The 16,958-nt window shown below is 42.7% G+C and overlaps 1 protein-coding gene across 2 annotated transcripts in view; it reads left to right on the plus strand.

The window, feature by feature from the left end:
• The window catches only part of ADAMTS17 (ADAM metallopeptidase with thrombospondin type 1 motif 17), a 195,700-nt gene that overhangs the window by 33,824 nt on the left and 144,918 nt on the right, over positions 1-16,958 (plus strand). For both annotated transcript variants that reach the window (XM_064456130.1, XM_064456129.1), the window contains exons 5-7: positions 5,322-5,405; positions 5,966-6,123; positions 12,400-12,443. In XM_064456130.1, coding sequence (XP_064312200.1) covers positions 5,322-5,405; positions 5,966-6,123; positions 12,400-12,443 — 286 coding nt within the window. The remainder of the gene's footprint in view (positions 1-5,321; positions 5,406-5,965; positions 6,124-12,399; positions 12,444-16,958) is intronic.

Consider the following 16,958-nt stretch of genomic DNA (forward strand, 5'->3'; position numbering starts at 1 on the left):
AGGAGGAGGAGGAGGAGAAGGATGGTTCAGGCTTTAAGCTTTTCTGTTTCTTCTAGGTCATTCTGTGCACTAAAGCTCTGTCAGGGAGATGTCAGATTGGCTTTATTCCTTTTCTTGTTCTCCTGTGCTTCTCCTTCTATTTTTCTCTGTTTTGTGTGACTCTCTACCATACCTCTTTCTGTTTCCAAAGTGCACTCTCTGTACTTTTGATGACTTGTCACAGAATGGAAGTCAATACAGTGTAGAAGTTCACCTGCAACAGGGCAGGCAGTGATCATGACCACACTTCAGCCACAATGACAACTCTTGGCATTCCTTCCCTTCAGCCTAGAACCTCCATTGTTCTTCCAGCCAAGCTACTTTCTGACACTGTGGTGATGTCCTAGAACAGTAACCTTTGCATTTTGTTCCATGGCGGTGTGTTGGCAGGCTTCATGCAGCTGATGCTTGTCTTCCCAGCTGCCTTATTTTATTAAAAGGTCCTAAAATACCCCAAATAGTTTTACTTTTCCCCTGTTGGAAGTGGTCACAGCAGCCTGAAGGGTGTGATGCAATTGCAGACTTGAGGGAGGGTGGCCCAGGGTACTGCGAGTGGGAAGGGAGGTGTCTGTGAGTCAGTCTCTCTATTAATGCATGTTATCCGTGCAGCACGAAATCTTGAGAACATCTGCACTAGGAAATCCCATTCCTCCTCCCCTGGTACCAATTATCTCGGCCACCTCACTTGGCACTGTTAGCTCGTGTACTGATGATAGCCAGTTGGGCGTGGGGTCTGAACAGCTTTGACACGCCAAGTCTGTGGGTGATGGTTTCCTTGTTGGCTGGGTGAGAAGAGCAGAAGGTGGTCTCTGCCATGACAGAATCCAATTCCTAGCAGGAAAGACCTATGGATTTGAATTCTTTTATTTTAAAGACACCTGCATTCCATGACAATGCTTTCTTTTTGGCACAACCTACCTCATGCAGTCTGGTTTAACATCGGCTATGTGCTGCCAAAACGGCTGTAAATAACCTGTGCTGAACCCAGCCTCATATTTTCTCATCAAGTCATTTACGGTCTGGTTGTCTTCTCACTGGGGCTCCTTCTAGCCTTAAAGACAGTGATTTGAGACCGTTTGGGTTTTCATTTAAAAGGATAGTGTGTTGGGCGCAGCTGGCGGTGGGGGCTGCAGGGGCCTGTCTAAGGAGAGACCCCGGGGCTGCCCCGTGCGGACACAGCCTGGAACTGGCTCTGCAATGCCCACACGGCTGTAATGCTCTGCAGTGGCCCCACCGCAGGACACAGCGGAGCCCATCAGCAAAGCTGTTGGTGCCTCTGTGAAAACATATTCAAGAACGGGCAAAAGGCTGCATAGGCAGCGAGGGAAAAAAGTGTGAGGAAAATCCATGTGAGCAGCCAGGACAGAGCAGAAGGAGGGGCAGGAGGTGTTCCAGATGCTGGAGCAGAGGATGCCCTGCAGCCTGTGGAGAGACCATGGTGGGACAGGTGGGTATTCCCTGAAGAATATTGTGGCCTGTGGAGAGGAGCCTGCGCTGGAGCAGATTCTCCTGCCAGGAACTGCAGCCCATGGAGAGGCCCCATGCTGCAGCACGGGAAAAGTGTGAGGAGGAAGGAGCTGTTACGGACTCACCACAATTCCCCATCCCCCTGCGTAGTTTGGAGTAAGGGGGAAGGAGGCGGAGGAGTCAGGAATGGAGGAGTGAAGTCGAGCCTAGGAAAAAGTGGTGGGATGAGGTGAGGGGAACGAGTTGTTTTAAATCATCTTTGTTTCTCTCAATACAAATTATTTTAATTGGCAATAAATTAAATTTTCCCCAAGTCAAGTGTGTTTTGCCTATAACGGTAACTGATAAGTGATCTCCGTCTTTTTATCTCAAGCCACGAGCTTTTTCATCTTATTTTGTCCTCCTGTCCTGTTGAGGAAGGGCTGTGAGAGAGGGGCTGGGTGGCGTCTGGCAGGCATCTAGTCAGAGAAGCTCAAGTGCCATGTGGCTGGTTGTTTCTCAGTCTCAAACTCCGTGTCTCCATTTCACAGCCCTAGTCTGGGCTAAATTGCTAAAGTGTAAATGGTCTTGCACTGTTTTAATTGAGAAGGTCCTCTCAGTATAGCGATGGAGCCTATACATCCCATACTCAGTCGGTTAATGAATAAGAGCTATTTGGGTGGTGATGTTTGCTTGTGCAGACCGATTTGCAGGCACACTTTTAGGTCTGTTTTCTGGCTAATTTGCCTGCAGATCTTAGCTCTTTTTGAAAGACAACTTTATTTGTGGGTGGAGTGTGAACAGTTCCCAGCTAAATCTATGTAGACCCTTCTGTATAAAACTTTACAGGGGACTTTTTGCTAACTGGAAAAGAAATAGAAGAATCAGCAAAGGCAGATGAAGCTGGAGATGTTTCCCTGCTCTTGAGCTTGGTTCATGAAAAAAGATTGGAAATTGTAAATGTGATATTTTGACAGTGTCCTGTGGCTCTGGAATGGGACCATCTTAAATCACAGTGCTAATATCTTCTTCAGCTGAGCTTATTATGATCACACTTTAAATCCTAAGAAACTGTGCAGAGTTGTATGAAACAACACCAACAAAAACGATTATTATTCTTCTGGCAACTGTCTATCCATCTCTGAGGAATTTTAAAACTTCATTAAAACATTATTTACCCCAACGTGTGGGTATTGTTAGCTATCATACTTTCTTACCTTTTAACAGTAATAAATCATATACTTAGAGATTTGTCCTTGTGGTTAAACAACTCATAAGCATGGCCAGAATATGCACTGCCACTTCTGTTTGCGCCACATCTTCAGAATTCCACACACTGTCTGTCCTAAAACATCAGGGGAGACACTTCTTGCTGATACACCTGGGTTTGTGCCGCAGTGATAATCAGCATCCTGTCATTATCAGAGCCTGGCAGGCCAGCACGCCGTGGTGTCAGGCAAGTTACAGGATGTTTACCTGTACACATGTTGAAGTACTGATTGCAGGGCAAAGGAACCAGTCCGACTGCATTGAAGCAAGCATCTCCCTTTTAATCCAGTCAGAGCTCATGGACTGAAAAGCCTAGTTCAGCCTCCAAGGCATTCAGAGTGGGGGATGGAAGCAGAGCTAGCTGGAGCAGAGCTCTGATGAGAAAGGGTCTGTCTTCTCCAGGTGGATTGTGATGGAATGCTTTAGTTGTGCTGAAGTACAACAGCCACTTGTGCCAGTCATGCTTATTTAGCAGAGGGAGAGGTTATTTTTCCTACTGAGCAACACAAACTACCATCAATCTGGGGCTTCTTTGGACTCGGTTTAAAAGAATAAGCAAACAAAGCTTGAATAAACAAAGAAAGTAAAGCCTCTTTTGCATGCCTGGTGTCTTTTTGGTTTAGTATCCAATTGTTGCTGCGGCTGGCTAGGTTGGACTCTTCTGAGATCAGTGATGGATGCAAATACAAATGCAGTCAAAGTTATCCTTAGGACAGAGCTTGCGGGAGAAAAGGAAGAGGGGCTTCAAAATGACATGCTGAACTCTCCAGCAGCTGGTTAAGCTATGCACGTTTTGCTAACGAAAACTACCTTTTTGAAGTTTGGATCTCTGCACTGGGTCTGGAGGCAGGCAGCGTGCCTGCTCTGATGGAAAGGCAAGCACCAGCATCCATTCGGCTTGATTATAAGAACCTGTTTGCTGTACTCTCATTTTATGAGTAGAAGCTTTATGGGATGGTCAGAGCTAGCAGTGAGCTAGGCAAATCAAAGGCGTCCATCACATGCAAATGTTTGTTAGTCTCTGTAGTGGTATATGAGAGATTGACTTGATCGGGATGATGCCCCACTGACCCTCTCAGCTGAACGTCCAGGTCTCCATTTACACATAGGTCAACTGTCAGAGCCCTTTTCTGCAAGTGTCAAGTTTGTCCCTGCAGGTCTGTAGTGAGAGGCCTTAGCTACTCTACCAACAGACCCCTGAGCTAAGTAAATAGTACCAGCACTTGTATGTGTTTGTATACCAGCCGCAGGGAAGATAAATGGCTTATTGTGCTCGTACTGAAGGTCAGTGGGTCAAATACTGAGTAGCGTCTGTCTTGCAATCTGCATCTAAATTATAGGAAACATTTACGTGTGTGCTTAAATCCAACCCCAAACACTAAAGAGCTTAAGAACACTCTTACACTGAGTACATTCCTGAGTATTTGCACAAATAGGAAAAATACCAAGCATTGAAAACATAACATCCGACATGTGTTCATGTCTTGGGTTTGTTGTAGGAAGTTAGCTGAGCCTGGGTGATATTTCTAGCCAAACGAGATATGAGTAAGGAATATAGCTTACCTGAGGCCAACTCCTGCCTCCCATTAGTCAAGAGTCTGTCTTCAGTGGTCTTGATTTTGTTTTTTGACTGAGTAGGGAATACACTATTCATCCAAAGGTTATTATGGGGTATTTTAAACCTTTTTAAAATAAACCCTTCCCTCACCTTTTTTGATTATAGTCTAGTTAAAGCATTTGTACATGGAGAAATGGGTGGAATAAAATTCTGGCATCGATTAAGATCTTATGTTCTAACCTATAAAAATGAGGTGAAGTATCTGAGCTGGAATGCAAAATCTGGAGAAAGTAGTAAGGTAGTTTCCGGTGCTATTTTTGTATTTCCTGAGGCTTGTGTCATTATGTGCTGCCTTATTACTATTCTTTTATATAAGATATGAAAATAACAGAGGGAAATTGCTTTTCCATTCTATTTCCTGAAGTCTAAAACACACCATTATTTCATCTTGCATTCAGTTATCTCTGATATTTAAATGCTGAAGATCCATATTAGTTGGATGCTTCGTAACGTATGTCCGTGTTCCTGAGACTTTGGGTTATGTTTAGAGTTCCTTGGGAATATGTCTTTCCCTTGTTGCTCAGCAACCCTTTTCTCTTGTTTATTCCAGTTAAAAGTATTTTTCTTTCTGTAATTAGCTTGTGTATTTTTGGTTTGTGGTTTTTTTTTTAAATGTTTTTTGTTCTCGAATGCTGAATCTTGCTCAGATTAGTCTGTGACAAATTGGTCAGGTGGTGAAGTCAAATGCAGTATGGTAGGAGCAAATCTACTGTGGTTTTGCAAGCCTTTTAGCTGCACTGTAATATGTGGAGCTGTTAGAGTGGTAACACAGTAGTTCTTAAAAATTCTTTGTTTTGTTGAGTGTAGTAGCACAACCATTTGGGTTTGGTTTGGGTCAGCTTTTTGAGGGACTAATGTCTAATTTTAGTCACAGTTAGTTCCTTCAACTATTGCTAAGTCTTGGTATTGTTACTGATATACTGTGGATGTTTTCTTTGCATTTTAACAGGTGTACAACATGTTTCAACATCAAAGTCTTGGAATTAAAGTCAGCATTCGAGTGACCAAACTAGTCCTGCTCCGCAACCGTCCTGTGAGTTCTAACTCATTTTTACCCTGCTGCTATAACTGTACTGTGGTGGTCTCACAGGCAGAGCAGGATCCTTGTGCTGGGGGGAAATGGGGCACGTCTGGCCACGTGATTGCAAATCTTAAGTAGTGCCTGCCGCACTGCACCAGGCAGTATTAAAGGTGGGAATTACAGGGGGCTGTGGGAGTTTATTTATCCTTCCTGGTAAATCTTTGTCCACTTACATCTGCGAACCAGTCTCAGGAGTTAACGGTTACAAAGATTAAAAATTATATGGCTTTTGTATCGAATGTATAACTTCCACACTTACGAGACTTTTGAACATAGTGCTGTACTAGAAGCTTATGACTGCTGCCAGCTGATGGAGTTTTTTCTGTAATCAGATGACAGAAGTCAGTGTGGATCCCAAAGTCCCTAGTTCACCTGGTCAGACGAAGCTGTTTCGCACATTCATTCTATCGCGTCTGTCTCTTTGAGCCTCTGATATTTCATCAGAGGTCTAATGCTTTATGTAAAAACTGCGACTGATGTTCCTTCTTTTGCATCCCTTTTTTTTCCAAAAGGCGAAGTTGTCTATTGGGCATCATGGAGAGAGGTCTCTGGAGAGCTTTTGTCAATGGCAAAATGAAGAATATGGTGGGGCAAAATATCTCGGTAACAACCAGGTTCCTGGCGCAAGGGATGACACTCCTCCTGTGGATGCTGCTGTTTTTGTAACCAGGTATAGTGAGGTTTGGTTTATCCATTTACTTCAACCAATAATGGCCCGTAGTCAACAATGGGGTTATCTGGTCTAGCAGTAATCCAAGAAAAAGATCTCCTGATGATGATATATTTGCTACCTATGTGCTGTTTGGGTGGCTCAGATGAAAGTGATTTGTCTTGTTTCTGTGTATACTTAACAAGGTTGTGCAAAAGCATCTCCTCCTGAACCAGAGCGCTGTTGTAGCCAGGATACAGGCAAGACACAGCTGTAACACAGGTGATACTTTTTTTTTCCCCTCACACCAGCTGGTATAAGTGATAAAAATGCGAAAGGTTTTGGAGCATAAGCCCTTTCTAGAGAAAGAAGCTATGGACGTGAGAACACAGCTGAGAACAAGTGCTCTGTGTGTGATTAGGTATGAATCAACTGAACTGTCTGAGAGGAGAGAGGGTACCTGCGGAGAAGACAGTGTGTCAGTAGTGAAGAGGTGGGGAGGGAGTGATCTCCTGGAGAAAGTGAGAGATGAATACCATAAACTAAATTAATTTCTCTCTCTTTGCCCTAGGAAATAACCATTTTAACACCTCTCCTGTATCACAGCTGAGATAGAGGAGGGGTGTCATTCTTAATTTGTGTGTTTGATCACTGCTGCATTTATTTCAGACATGAAATAATCTGTGTATGAATACTTGTGCAAAACTCCGTGCAGCCTGCAGCTCTACACCTACTGATGTATCGAACGCATCAGGATATGGCCCAGATAATAGGGACCACACCCTTTTTGCTTACTTTAACCTGTAGGCTTCTTTCGTCTAACTTGACTATGAGAGCTCAACCTCACAATACAGTGCAAGTCCCGTGCTCCTCACAGTCGCCATAAATTCTGAGTAGCAAATCCATTGTCTCTTAAGCTGATTGCATACTTTAAGACATAAATCAAGAATGCATTGTTATAGAAATGATTTCTGAATAATTTAAGTGAGCCTAAAAATATAGTGGAAGATGGATGCTCTATGTGCTAGAAAAACTCAGCCTCCTACCCGCTTCTTCCCCACTTTGAGACAGGAAATGTCTGTACTGCAGTTCGATATTATTTACTTCTTTCACCTTTTTTTCCTCAGGCAACAATTTAAGTAAAAATACATGTTTTTGCATAAACTGTCATTCTGATTGTAATAATCTCTGTGTTAATAGTCACACTGCAAACTATCCATGGGATTTTGGTGAGTGTTCAGTAAAATAGCTGCCGAGCAGGGCGTGGGGCCAGCAAAGTTCCTAAGAATGTCACAGCCGTGTGCAGCTCCCCCAAATCCTCTCTCCTCTGTATTCAGTGTAGTCCAACCAAGCACTTAAACAGATACTTAACATTTTAGACAGGGTGAATAGTTCCTTTGAAGTCAATGGGCTGCACATCCTGGTTATAGTTAAGCATGTGCTTCATTGGATCAGGGCCTAAATAAATAACTAACATTTTTGTTAAACTCATCTGGGCATCCAGTTGTCCTGCATGACAAGTGAGGCATACAGAATCACTTCTGATGTGCTCTAAGCACGGGGTGGAGGGAATGAGCGGAGCATTTAATCTGTGCAGCCCCTCTGCAGCTTATAAAATTGAATGCATAATGTCAGGCTAAATGAGTTGGACTCAGGCATCTGAGGAAGAATTATAGAAGGAATTTGTGCAAAGAATTGTTCAATAGATTTTCAGGGTTTTGCAGTCAGGTTCTGTTGGGTTAAAAACTAGATTCAGATTTTGTGAGAAAGTTCAGGCCAGGGAGCACATGGCTGTGCATAAGAACAGCATTTTTCTGGTTTGATAGGCCAGCAGTGCGTACTTGTAGTCTTTCTCCTTCCTTCTTGCTGTGTCTTGTCATCCTTAACCCATCCTGCTTCTTGCCACATAGAGGATGCTGCATTGCTTGGAAGACTTCTGGCCCAGCAGCCTGATTCCCGCATCAGGGAAATGAGGTTTTCTACTCTTGGCTTTGGAAGTGTGTGTGTGTGTGTGTGTCCCTGGACCCTCCCCAGACTATACAGATGGACCAGTGGTAGAGGATATGGGAGCAACAGCATGTCCAGCACAAACAATTGCGCCAGAAAAAGCAGAAGCTGAATTTTCAGCAGCTGCAGCTGCTTTAGGACTAGAAACAGATTCTTTGGGGTCAGCGTCTGAAGAAATCCCTCTGGTTCCAATCTGGCTGTGTTCAGTTGAAACACCAAGGCGTGCTTGCCTTTTGAAACTTCACCTCTAACTGATGTTCCCCATATACCCATTTGTATGCAGAAGTAGATTATGTAGGTGGCAAATATACCTCCTGTGGGATTTTAATAGTATCCACCTGATTGAGTTCCAGGTAGGAGGCATCCTATGTCTGTGAAATAAGGTGTGCTGTTGTCCAGTTCAGTAAATAAATGAGACTAGTGGGAATAACCTGTTATAGCCCTGAAGGTCTGAGTGTAGTGTTGTGGTCTCTATAATCATCAGACCTTTCTTGTTTAAATTCTGGTTTTGAACTTGCAGGAATTCAGATTTCTGGCACCTAGGGATAGTGTACTTAATATATTTAATGGGCAGCTGACCAGAATAACTTCTGTCTGCAGAATCTGTATCTTAGTGACCTTTCAATGAGGCATGTCTCATTTGAAACACATTGTCTGTCTTGATCCTGTGTCTTCTGCATTCCTTAGGAAATCTTCAGACATTCTGATGTCCTCTGTGTCTCCTGTAGGTGTGTGGGTCCCTTATTAGACTATAGGTGATGTGATAGCAGGGGGAAGAATGACACAAAACTGATAGGAACAGAATTCAGTGCTGTCATTTAGCAAACCAAAGACTCGGTTTTTTCCTGACATACTGGTGTAGTTTTTCCATTTGCAGCCTGCTCCTCCCTTCCACATCTCTCCAGCCCTTTGCCTTCCCATTAAATGGGCAAATGAAGCAATTCCACGTGCATCGAGGAGGCGGGACACATAGTGCTACTAAATGTATATATGGATGTGCAAAGTTTTTTTTGGCAGGTTTTTGACTGTACCAGTTTCCTCTGTCCTTTAGCTTAATGACCTTGCAGGGTTACACTGGTCAAAATATGTCATTTGAAGGACACTGGGAAGTGGCCATTAAACAGAATACTTCTTATTCGTGTTGCACAGTTCAACTACTGTCCTTCTTTCTTACAGGAAGGACTTGAACTGCAGAATTTAACTTAGCACAGTTAGGTATTTTTTTCCAGTTCGTGTGAGCCAGATGGAAGAGTGACTATAGGAGGAGTTCTGAGCTCTTCCTTTCTGGCTATTTTTATTGAACAAAACAACTGACTTGTTGTCATTTTTTTAGAAGGATTGTTTAAGCCTGCTAATGGAAACACTCTGCACAGTACCACAAGTGATAATGACTGAGAATTTCACAGGTCCCTAGAAGATGAGAACACATGGCCTGCTTCATTCAGTCAGCGGCTAAAAGTGAAGAGTAAAGTTGCCTCACAGCCACAGAGTGTGATTTCAATATATTATCCAAGACTTAGTGTGATAAGGTCAGATCTTGGATTTGAACTGCAGCTCCTGGAGTAAGAGTTTTTTTCCAAAATAGCTCTATAAAAGATTCTGCTAACAGAACTATGTCTCTGTGATAAGAAACCCCTGCACGTGCAATGAATATTAGGATATCTTTTTTCATATCCTTGGAGTATCATTACAGTGTCATTCATGTCAAGCTCACAAGCACTTCAAAAAATATAGAAGCAGTCAAGTGGTGAGAGACACCTGTGATTGAAACCTTTTAAAAGCAGATCAGGTTCGGTGCCATGACGGGGCTGTCTTACCTCACAGGTGTGATGAACCACAGGTGAGTCAGATCTTTTTAAGGGCTTTTCAGTCTGGCTCCCCTCTAATTGCCAGGAAAGGACTGTAGGACTTAGAGTGTACAGGTTTTGTGGTGGGGTGACTGCTTGCCTTTGGAAGAAGACCGAGACCCACTGAGCTCATTTGTGACTGAAGGTTTGGATGTGCTTTTCTGTTTGGCCACAGAGCTTTGGGGTAAAATGTTTAAGATGATTTAAAGCCCAGCATTTTGGTACAAGATCTTTGAATAAAAGGGTGGTGTCTCTTGGACTTGTGTTTATGACAGCTTAAAGGATGGGCTGAGGAGGTTTCATACTTGCAGGCCCACATGCAGTGAATTGGGCAGCTACATTCAGTTCTTTGTGCTGACCTGTTTCAAGTCCTTCCCTGAGCAGACAGCATCACAGCACTCTTTTTACAGACAGGGACTGTTCCACCTCTGTAGGAGAGTCTGCAAGTTGTGCTGGATCATTTACGAGACCCCTCATTTTATGGCATGGTGGTAATTTCTCCAGGGAGCTGCCTGAAAGCGCCAGACACCTTTCTGTGTAGAACACAGAGTGCAAGGAGCAAAATTGCTGTGCTTTATTTGCAGAGCTGGCCAGCCCCTGAAGAGAGATGCTTTTCTAGCAATGGCCTCCTGCCATCTACTAATAGTTCAGCTATCTGTTGTCACAAGAAAAGCATCTGTTTGATTTACCAGTTTATATAACATAATAAGTCCTTAAATAAACCTCCGTCAAGTTGGCTCTGAGAACTCAGGCAGGCGTGCTTGTGCCAGCTCCGTCAGGAGACTGTCATTACTCTACTTTGGAAAGGCTGGAATGCCAAGGTGTCGAGACACAGTAAGGCTGTGGTGAAAAATGAAAGCTGGGGCCAGTGTGTGGTCGCAGCTTCCGATTTTTGTTTTGTTCCTATCTGATTTTTTAACACTTTGATGGTTGTTACTGTTTTTCTGCATTGAGGCATTGTTAGTTTTCAATGTCTAGTTAATGAGAGCTGGTAATAGCTGTTGTTTCTCTGCCTCCAAGCCCCTGACAACTTGATTTGTGACTTGCAAAGGTATTCGGTGTGAAGGGTTTGGGTTCATCAGTCACAGTCCTAGGCGTTAGATCCCTTTTCCTATAAACTCTAGTTTCATATTTTTCTTCAAGAAAATTTGATTTTTAATATTACTCTATTTTTATCTTAAGTATTTTCTTTTTTCTAAGTATTCCTCTAAGTATTATCTTTCCCTAAGTGTTTTTAATCTTCCCCCTGCCAAACTCTTAAACTCAAAATCCCACCGGGGACTCAGGCATTTCAAATGACACACTCCAAATGTACTAATAGGATTCTCTCACTAGCCTCCCCACAGGGTGAGGAAAGCCATAATGACAGAGATTACGGTTCCTCAGCTTCCCTTGGGTTAAGGAGCTTCTGAAATGTTTTAGCACATGTGATGCTTTTCTCAAGCTCCTCTTTGTAGCGGATAGCACTGCAAAGCAGGTCTGGTTGAAGATAGCTCCTAAAGTTTAGGTCTAAGTGCTTATTGAAGTGTATTCAAACCATTAATTTAGTTATAAAATACTTTTCCTCCCACACTTTGTTTTTCTGTCCTGAGGAATCTCATTTACAAAATCTTCTCACGAGAAGTGTCGTCACTTAGATGGTGAGCTTCAAGGCTTTTTTTTCTGTGTCCCTGGTTGATTTGCGGGTGCCAGTGGCATACGTAGTATCTCTTCCTGCCTTGATGAGATCTGGGGAGACTGGATGAGATGTGGGGGAGTAACAGAGACCAACTGAAGTCTCTTGAACCTCTCTCTGTTGGATTCAAATCATAAAATGGCAAATCTGACTGTAAGACGTTTATCGGAAGCCAATTTGCCTAGCTGTTACCTGGCAAATCCTGAAATTCTCTTTCTTTTTTCTTGTCTACATCCATCTCTCTCTGTTTAGTCCTGCTTCTTTCTTGTCCTTTTCTATTCCAGTGGAAGAAAAAGAAAAACTGAAGAACTGAGACTTTCTGGGTACACATGATCAGTTCTCTGTCTCCAGGCAGTGCCCCCCCATATCTCCTCCTCCCACTTTTGATGGTGCTGTTGCATCACAGGGTGCCTGCCTCTTTCTTTTTTTTTTTTCTCCCAGTTCTCCTGTAAAAATAAGAGGTTCAATTTTAATCCAGTTGCTGAAGAAGTCTGACATCATAGAGTGAGGCAGTACTCTTCTATATGCTAAATCTTAAGTCTATTAAATTGGACAGTGGTGTATGGAGCTGATTCACATAATTGCTTGTAATCTCGCAGTAGCAATCAATGCTGCTATCTCTGTTGTCATCGTGTAGACTGCACAGCAGTTTTAAAAAAAAGCAAACCTCAACACCCATGATGTATGAGTCATGCATCACTGCTTTTTCCTAGCCTGAAGTCTGGAGGCACAGACTACATTTCACTTCTGTTCTGTTTTTCTTTCTAGGACAGATTTCTGCGTACACAAAGACGAGCCTTGTGACACTGTGGGTAAGTCAAAGAAGTAGGGGAGGGTATTTTGATAGCCACCGCTATGCTAAGAGGGGCTTTCGGGGCAATCTTTCATTCTTTGGTTTGCTGTTAGGTTGCTTTTGCTATTCTGTATACCTTTGTGATGCAAATATAGATTAGTTGAGCAAGGTATGAACTATAAATAAGCCATTAAATATTAACCCCTTCTAAGCACTGGAGGTGCTGAGTTCAGGAAATAATGGAGCGGATGTAGAATCAGATAATTGGAGATTAGGAAACTGTCTTTTGGTGTGTCTGTATAATGCTCCTTTCAGTGCTCTCTCACCTAAAACAAGAACTTGCTAACTAATGAATGTATTTCCAATTGTAAGAACCTGTGTAACACTCCAGATCAAACTGGCAGTCAGGCACCACAGAAGAATACCTCATTGTAGGAAAGCCAAGTTAAATCTTCTTTTCTGCCTCCCACCCCTCCTACTTCCTAACTGCCTTTAATCTTATCCAAACCCTGGATACACAGGGTCCTTACATCCCACACATTAAATACTGTATTTATTTCTTTATTTAACTTTGGTAGCAGGAGCCTCTACTGTATCTCTTCTCCTGGTATTTTTTTTAATCACCACAGTAGCAGCAGTGTTTGGAGGCATAGCTCAACATCCTCTCCAAGACGATTCCATGACTTTTTTTAGACTTGCCTCAAAGTCAAGCAGCCCCTTATCCTACATTCTATGTAAACTTGGAATGGACCCTGATTTTCAGCTGATCTTACACTCCAGCGTTCAGAGAGACACTTGCAGACTAGGAATCGCTATGCTGACAATAGCGGGTGATGAAGAGCATGGGGGAAAGTGCGTTCAGCAGGAGCTCAGAAACTACCTACAGAAGTCTCATCTCAGAATGCTGGTCCTTCCCTCTCTGGGTTGTGGACACTGATCAGGTGAAAGGGGGAAATACAGAGCTGAAAAATACATGAATTTTCTTTTCAAACACGAGCAAAAACTGGCCTCTACATCCGACTTTTCTTTCTAGTCAGAATCCCTTACAATGCATTTATTCTGTGTCCAGTGGAAAACACGCTTCCACTGAGGAAGGTTTTTATACTGTGTACCTGCACCTGGAGATGGCTGTGGTGAGAGACTACAAAGAAGTTAAAAAAAAAAAAAAAAAAGAGAGCGAGAGAGAAGCTGATGGAAGACACATGCTGACTAAGGTCAGAGCTCTTTTCATTTTTAAAGACAGTATTGTTGAAGATCTCTATTCAGGGAATTATATTACCATAGACAGCATGACTAAGGAAATATTTTTATGACTTCTTTTCTGTTCTTACAATACCCAAGTACTTTCTTGTGCTGCAACTTGCTGCAGGCTGTGGTTGTAGTGGAGAAAATGGAAGATGAGAGCAATAGAGATGAAACTCATTTATTGCTCTTTCCAGCATAGTTTTTCCAAGATATTTAGAAGGTGAATGTGTCTGGGACAAAACCAGTCTGGCCTCTTTGATTTCTTCAATCCTACTTTTCCTTCCTTCTCCCCTGACAGTTTCATTGTGTGGCAGCAAAACACTAGCATCTTCGCTAATGCATTTTCTGTGCCCCACTGTTTCTGTTGTCTGAACCCAGAGGCAGTGTGCCTCATCCCTGAGTACAGATGAAATCCTCCATCGTGTGATACCATCTTTTCTTAAATGCTGTTGAAATAAGTAAATACTTTGGTAACATCAATCTGCAAGCATTATTGCTTGTACCCAAACTGGTAAGTTACTGCAGTCGCATCAGATCGTCTATAGTTTAGGCCCTTATCTCTGTGTTGTATATACTGGCAGTGTATTTTGAAAGTCATCTTCAAAACCGTAAAATGAGGAACTATTCTGGTAGGGCTGCAATTTGAATGAAGTCTTCCCAAGTTATACCACACTCTGATATCTCATCTGTCCCTGCCTTGAGGAATAGTTCTTATGCTTAGTGGCTGGAGGTAGAGCCTGAAGAAGATAACCTATTCCTCCGGTCATCAGCTAGCTAAGGTGTAATTCAATGGCACAGTATGAAATTGGAATGCTGGTTTTTGATGCATTCCTATCCATAAAACAGACACTTCATGTTTCTGTGTCCTTATGTGTGTCCTAAACCCGTAGGATAGTATCTGATAATTATGGACAATGTGTCTGATGCCCTGAATATATTATATCCTTGTGATTCATATACCGATCGTCGTCTCTGCCTTCTGTGGATGGATATAGCACTGTATTACCTTCATTCACCTTGCTCTGACAAAGGTATTGTATTGGTGATATAACTATGTGATTTTTCTTTACTGATGAAAGTTAGCCCATATGTAATCGTTTGTATTACAGATGTGAGACCAGAAGGGAATTTGGCCTTGTTCTGTCATTTGCATGTGTGTCGCAGCAAAGGAAGGATAAATTAAGGAATGTACTTCTGTGGCATACAACTGGTTTGAGAAAGTGGTTAGTGTTGGCAGTATTAAATTTCAACTGTGTGAAAGATTCTCCAGTTTTCTTGTTTTGTCAGAATAGGGAAAAATAGGTGTCAGTTGTAGAGAAGTAGGTTTTTAATAGCCACCATTCCGTGCCCTGTATATACACATGGGTTACGTAAGTAGCAATGTAGCATGGCATTTACTGGGGCTTAATGTGAGTGCAACCATTAAAGTAGGCTGATGCCCATTGGTATACCCTACTGGCTTATGAGGAATTATGTTGATATTTCAGCCATCTCTATTGTTGCCAGATTCCTGTTCTTCACTCCAGCTCCCAGATCATCCCCTCCAATCAGCAAGACTGCCTGCAAAAGCAAGAAGCTAGTCCAAAGTGTGACTTTGCATTTGGTGTTGATGGTGATGCTGAGGTGGTAGCACTCCCCAAAGTTCTCTAGAACAGCAACTTGCTTTCATTTCTTGCCTTGTGCTTTGCTTTTATATATGAAGAACAGGGTATCAGCAGATGCATATGTGTTTCTATACCTGCTTAGGGATGACATTGGCCATTGCAGTGTGGTACATTGCCATCCTGTAAAGAAAGGAACATCTTTCTGGTGAGCAGGCAGTCTCCTAAACTAGGAGACTGAGGCTACTACTCTATGTAAGGCAGAGAATCTGGACTCTAGACTCATGATTTCTGTTCCCAGCTCTGGCATTTACTCATTGTGTGACATTTGGCAAGCTGCTTACATTCTGAATGCTTCTGTCTACCTCTGAAATGAGGATTTTGAGTGCAAAGCTACAGGAGATTGCATGGCTTAAGCGGTTCTCATATAAAGCAGTGTGATGTCCTTGAGTATATGATACAAGTCCAGAATCTAATGTTGCTTAGTCATGTTTAAGAAACTATAAAGAATCTATTAGATTATGTGTACCGAAATAAAAGGACTCAGAGTGCCATAAGGAATGGGTTTTTCAGTGACAGTGCCTTGATTTTCTTTACATTGTGAGAAATATAGAAGCAAAACTTTCCCTGGTGGAAGTACTGAGGCCCAGCTGTTGTTCGGAAGTGGGATTATGAAGTTTAAATGGCTTATAAGAGGTGTTCATTTGTGCTCAAAAAGATCCATACTGAAAAACCTGTCTGGAATCTTTGCCTGCCATGCAGACACAGAGAGAAAACAGCAGCAGGAGGTTTGTATTTGTATTCTGGCAGGGGCCCCTCACTGAAACCAGTTGCTCTGGGGACTTCGTTCAAGTTTTCTTGGCCCAGCTGCCAAGGTAGTGTGGAAGGTTACATAATGGCTGAAACAAGTTCAAAAATGGTGAAAATATGTAGGTATGTCTTTGTGGGGTGATACCCCACTGGCTGCGTCAAGAAACAGAACCGCATTTGTTTAAGAAATAGTTTGTTAATGCTCATTACCCCACTTGGTTGTGTAAATCAGCTCTAAGAACGAATGAATTCACAAGGAGGTGGACAGAGGAAAACAATATGCCTGCGTGCAATACATTTGCAACAGTTGTGTTTCAGCAGCCTGAGTTGCGGGACCTCTGATGTGCTCTGCTGTCTGAGCAGGGGCGGTTCGCTTCGTGCGACGCAGCTTGTCACACACCAGTCAAAAAGTTTGCAGTCTGCTGCTGCTTCAGACTCATCTCTCGTGATGTGACTCTAACCAGATCTGCCGTTTCCTGCAGAAAAATCTTTGTTCCAATTGAGCTGCCTCTAAGCCAGCCAAATTGAGAGTTTAATGTCTAGCTATTAATATCAGGCTGCAGCTTGGAGCCTTGCACGTTGTCAGAATCCAACCTTTCTGTGACATAAGCAGATTGAGAATGCCCCTTTCGTTCAATATTTCCACTGCTAGTGCCAAATAAGCAGCTTTACGGTTAGTTAGGAATGATCCTGCATATTTCAAGGCAAAGCTTGGCCTTGATTCCTCAGTGTACATGTTACCCCCGATCCAAGCTGAAGCTTCCCTGTATTCAGCTAATAATAAAAGTGGGGGCAGTGTGGAATTGGGAAATGGAAAATGAGAATGTGTCTTAAATATCCTTAAATTGCCCTGGTTAAAAATGTCTTTGCCTCTGCTG

The sequence above is a fragment of the Phalacrocorax carbo genome, chromosome 7 (assembly GCF_963921805.1).
Source record: "Phalacrocorax carbo chromosome 7, bPhaCar2.1, whole genome shotgun sequence".
NCBI lineage: Eukaryota > Metazoa > Chordata > Aves > Suliformes > Phalacrocoracidae > Phalacrocorax > Phalacrocorax carbo.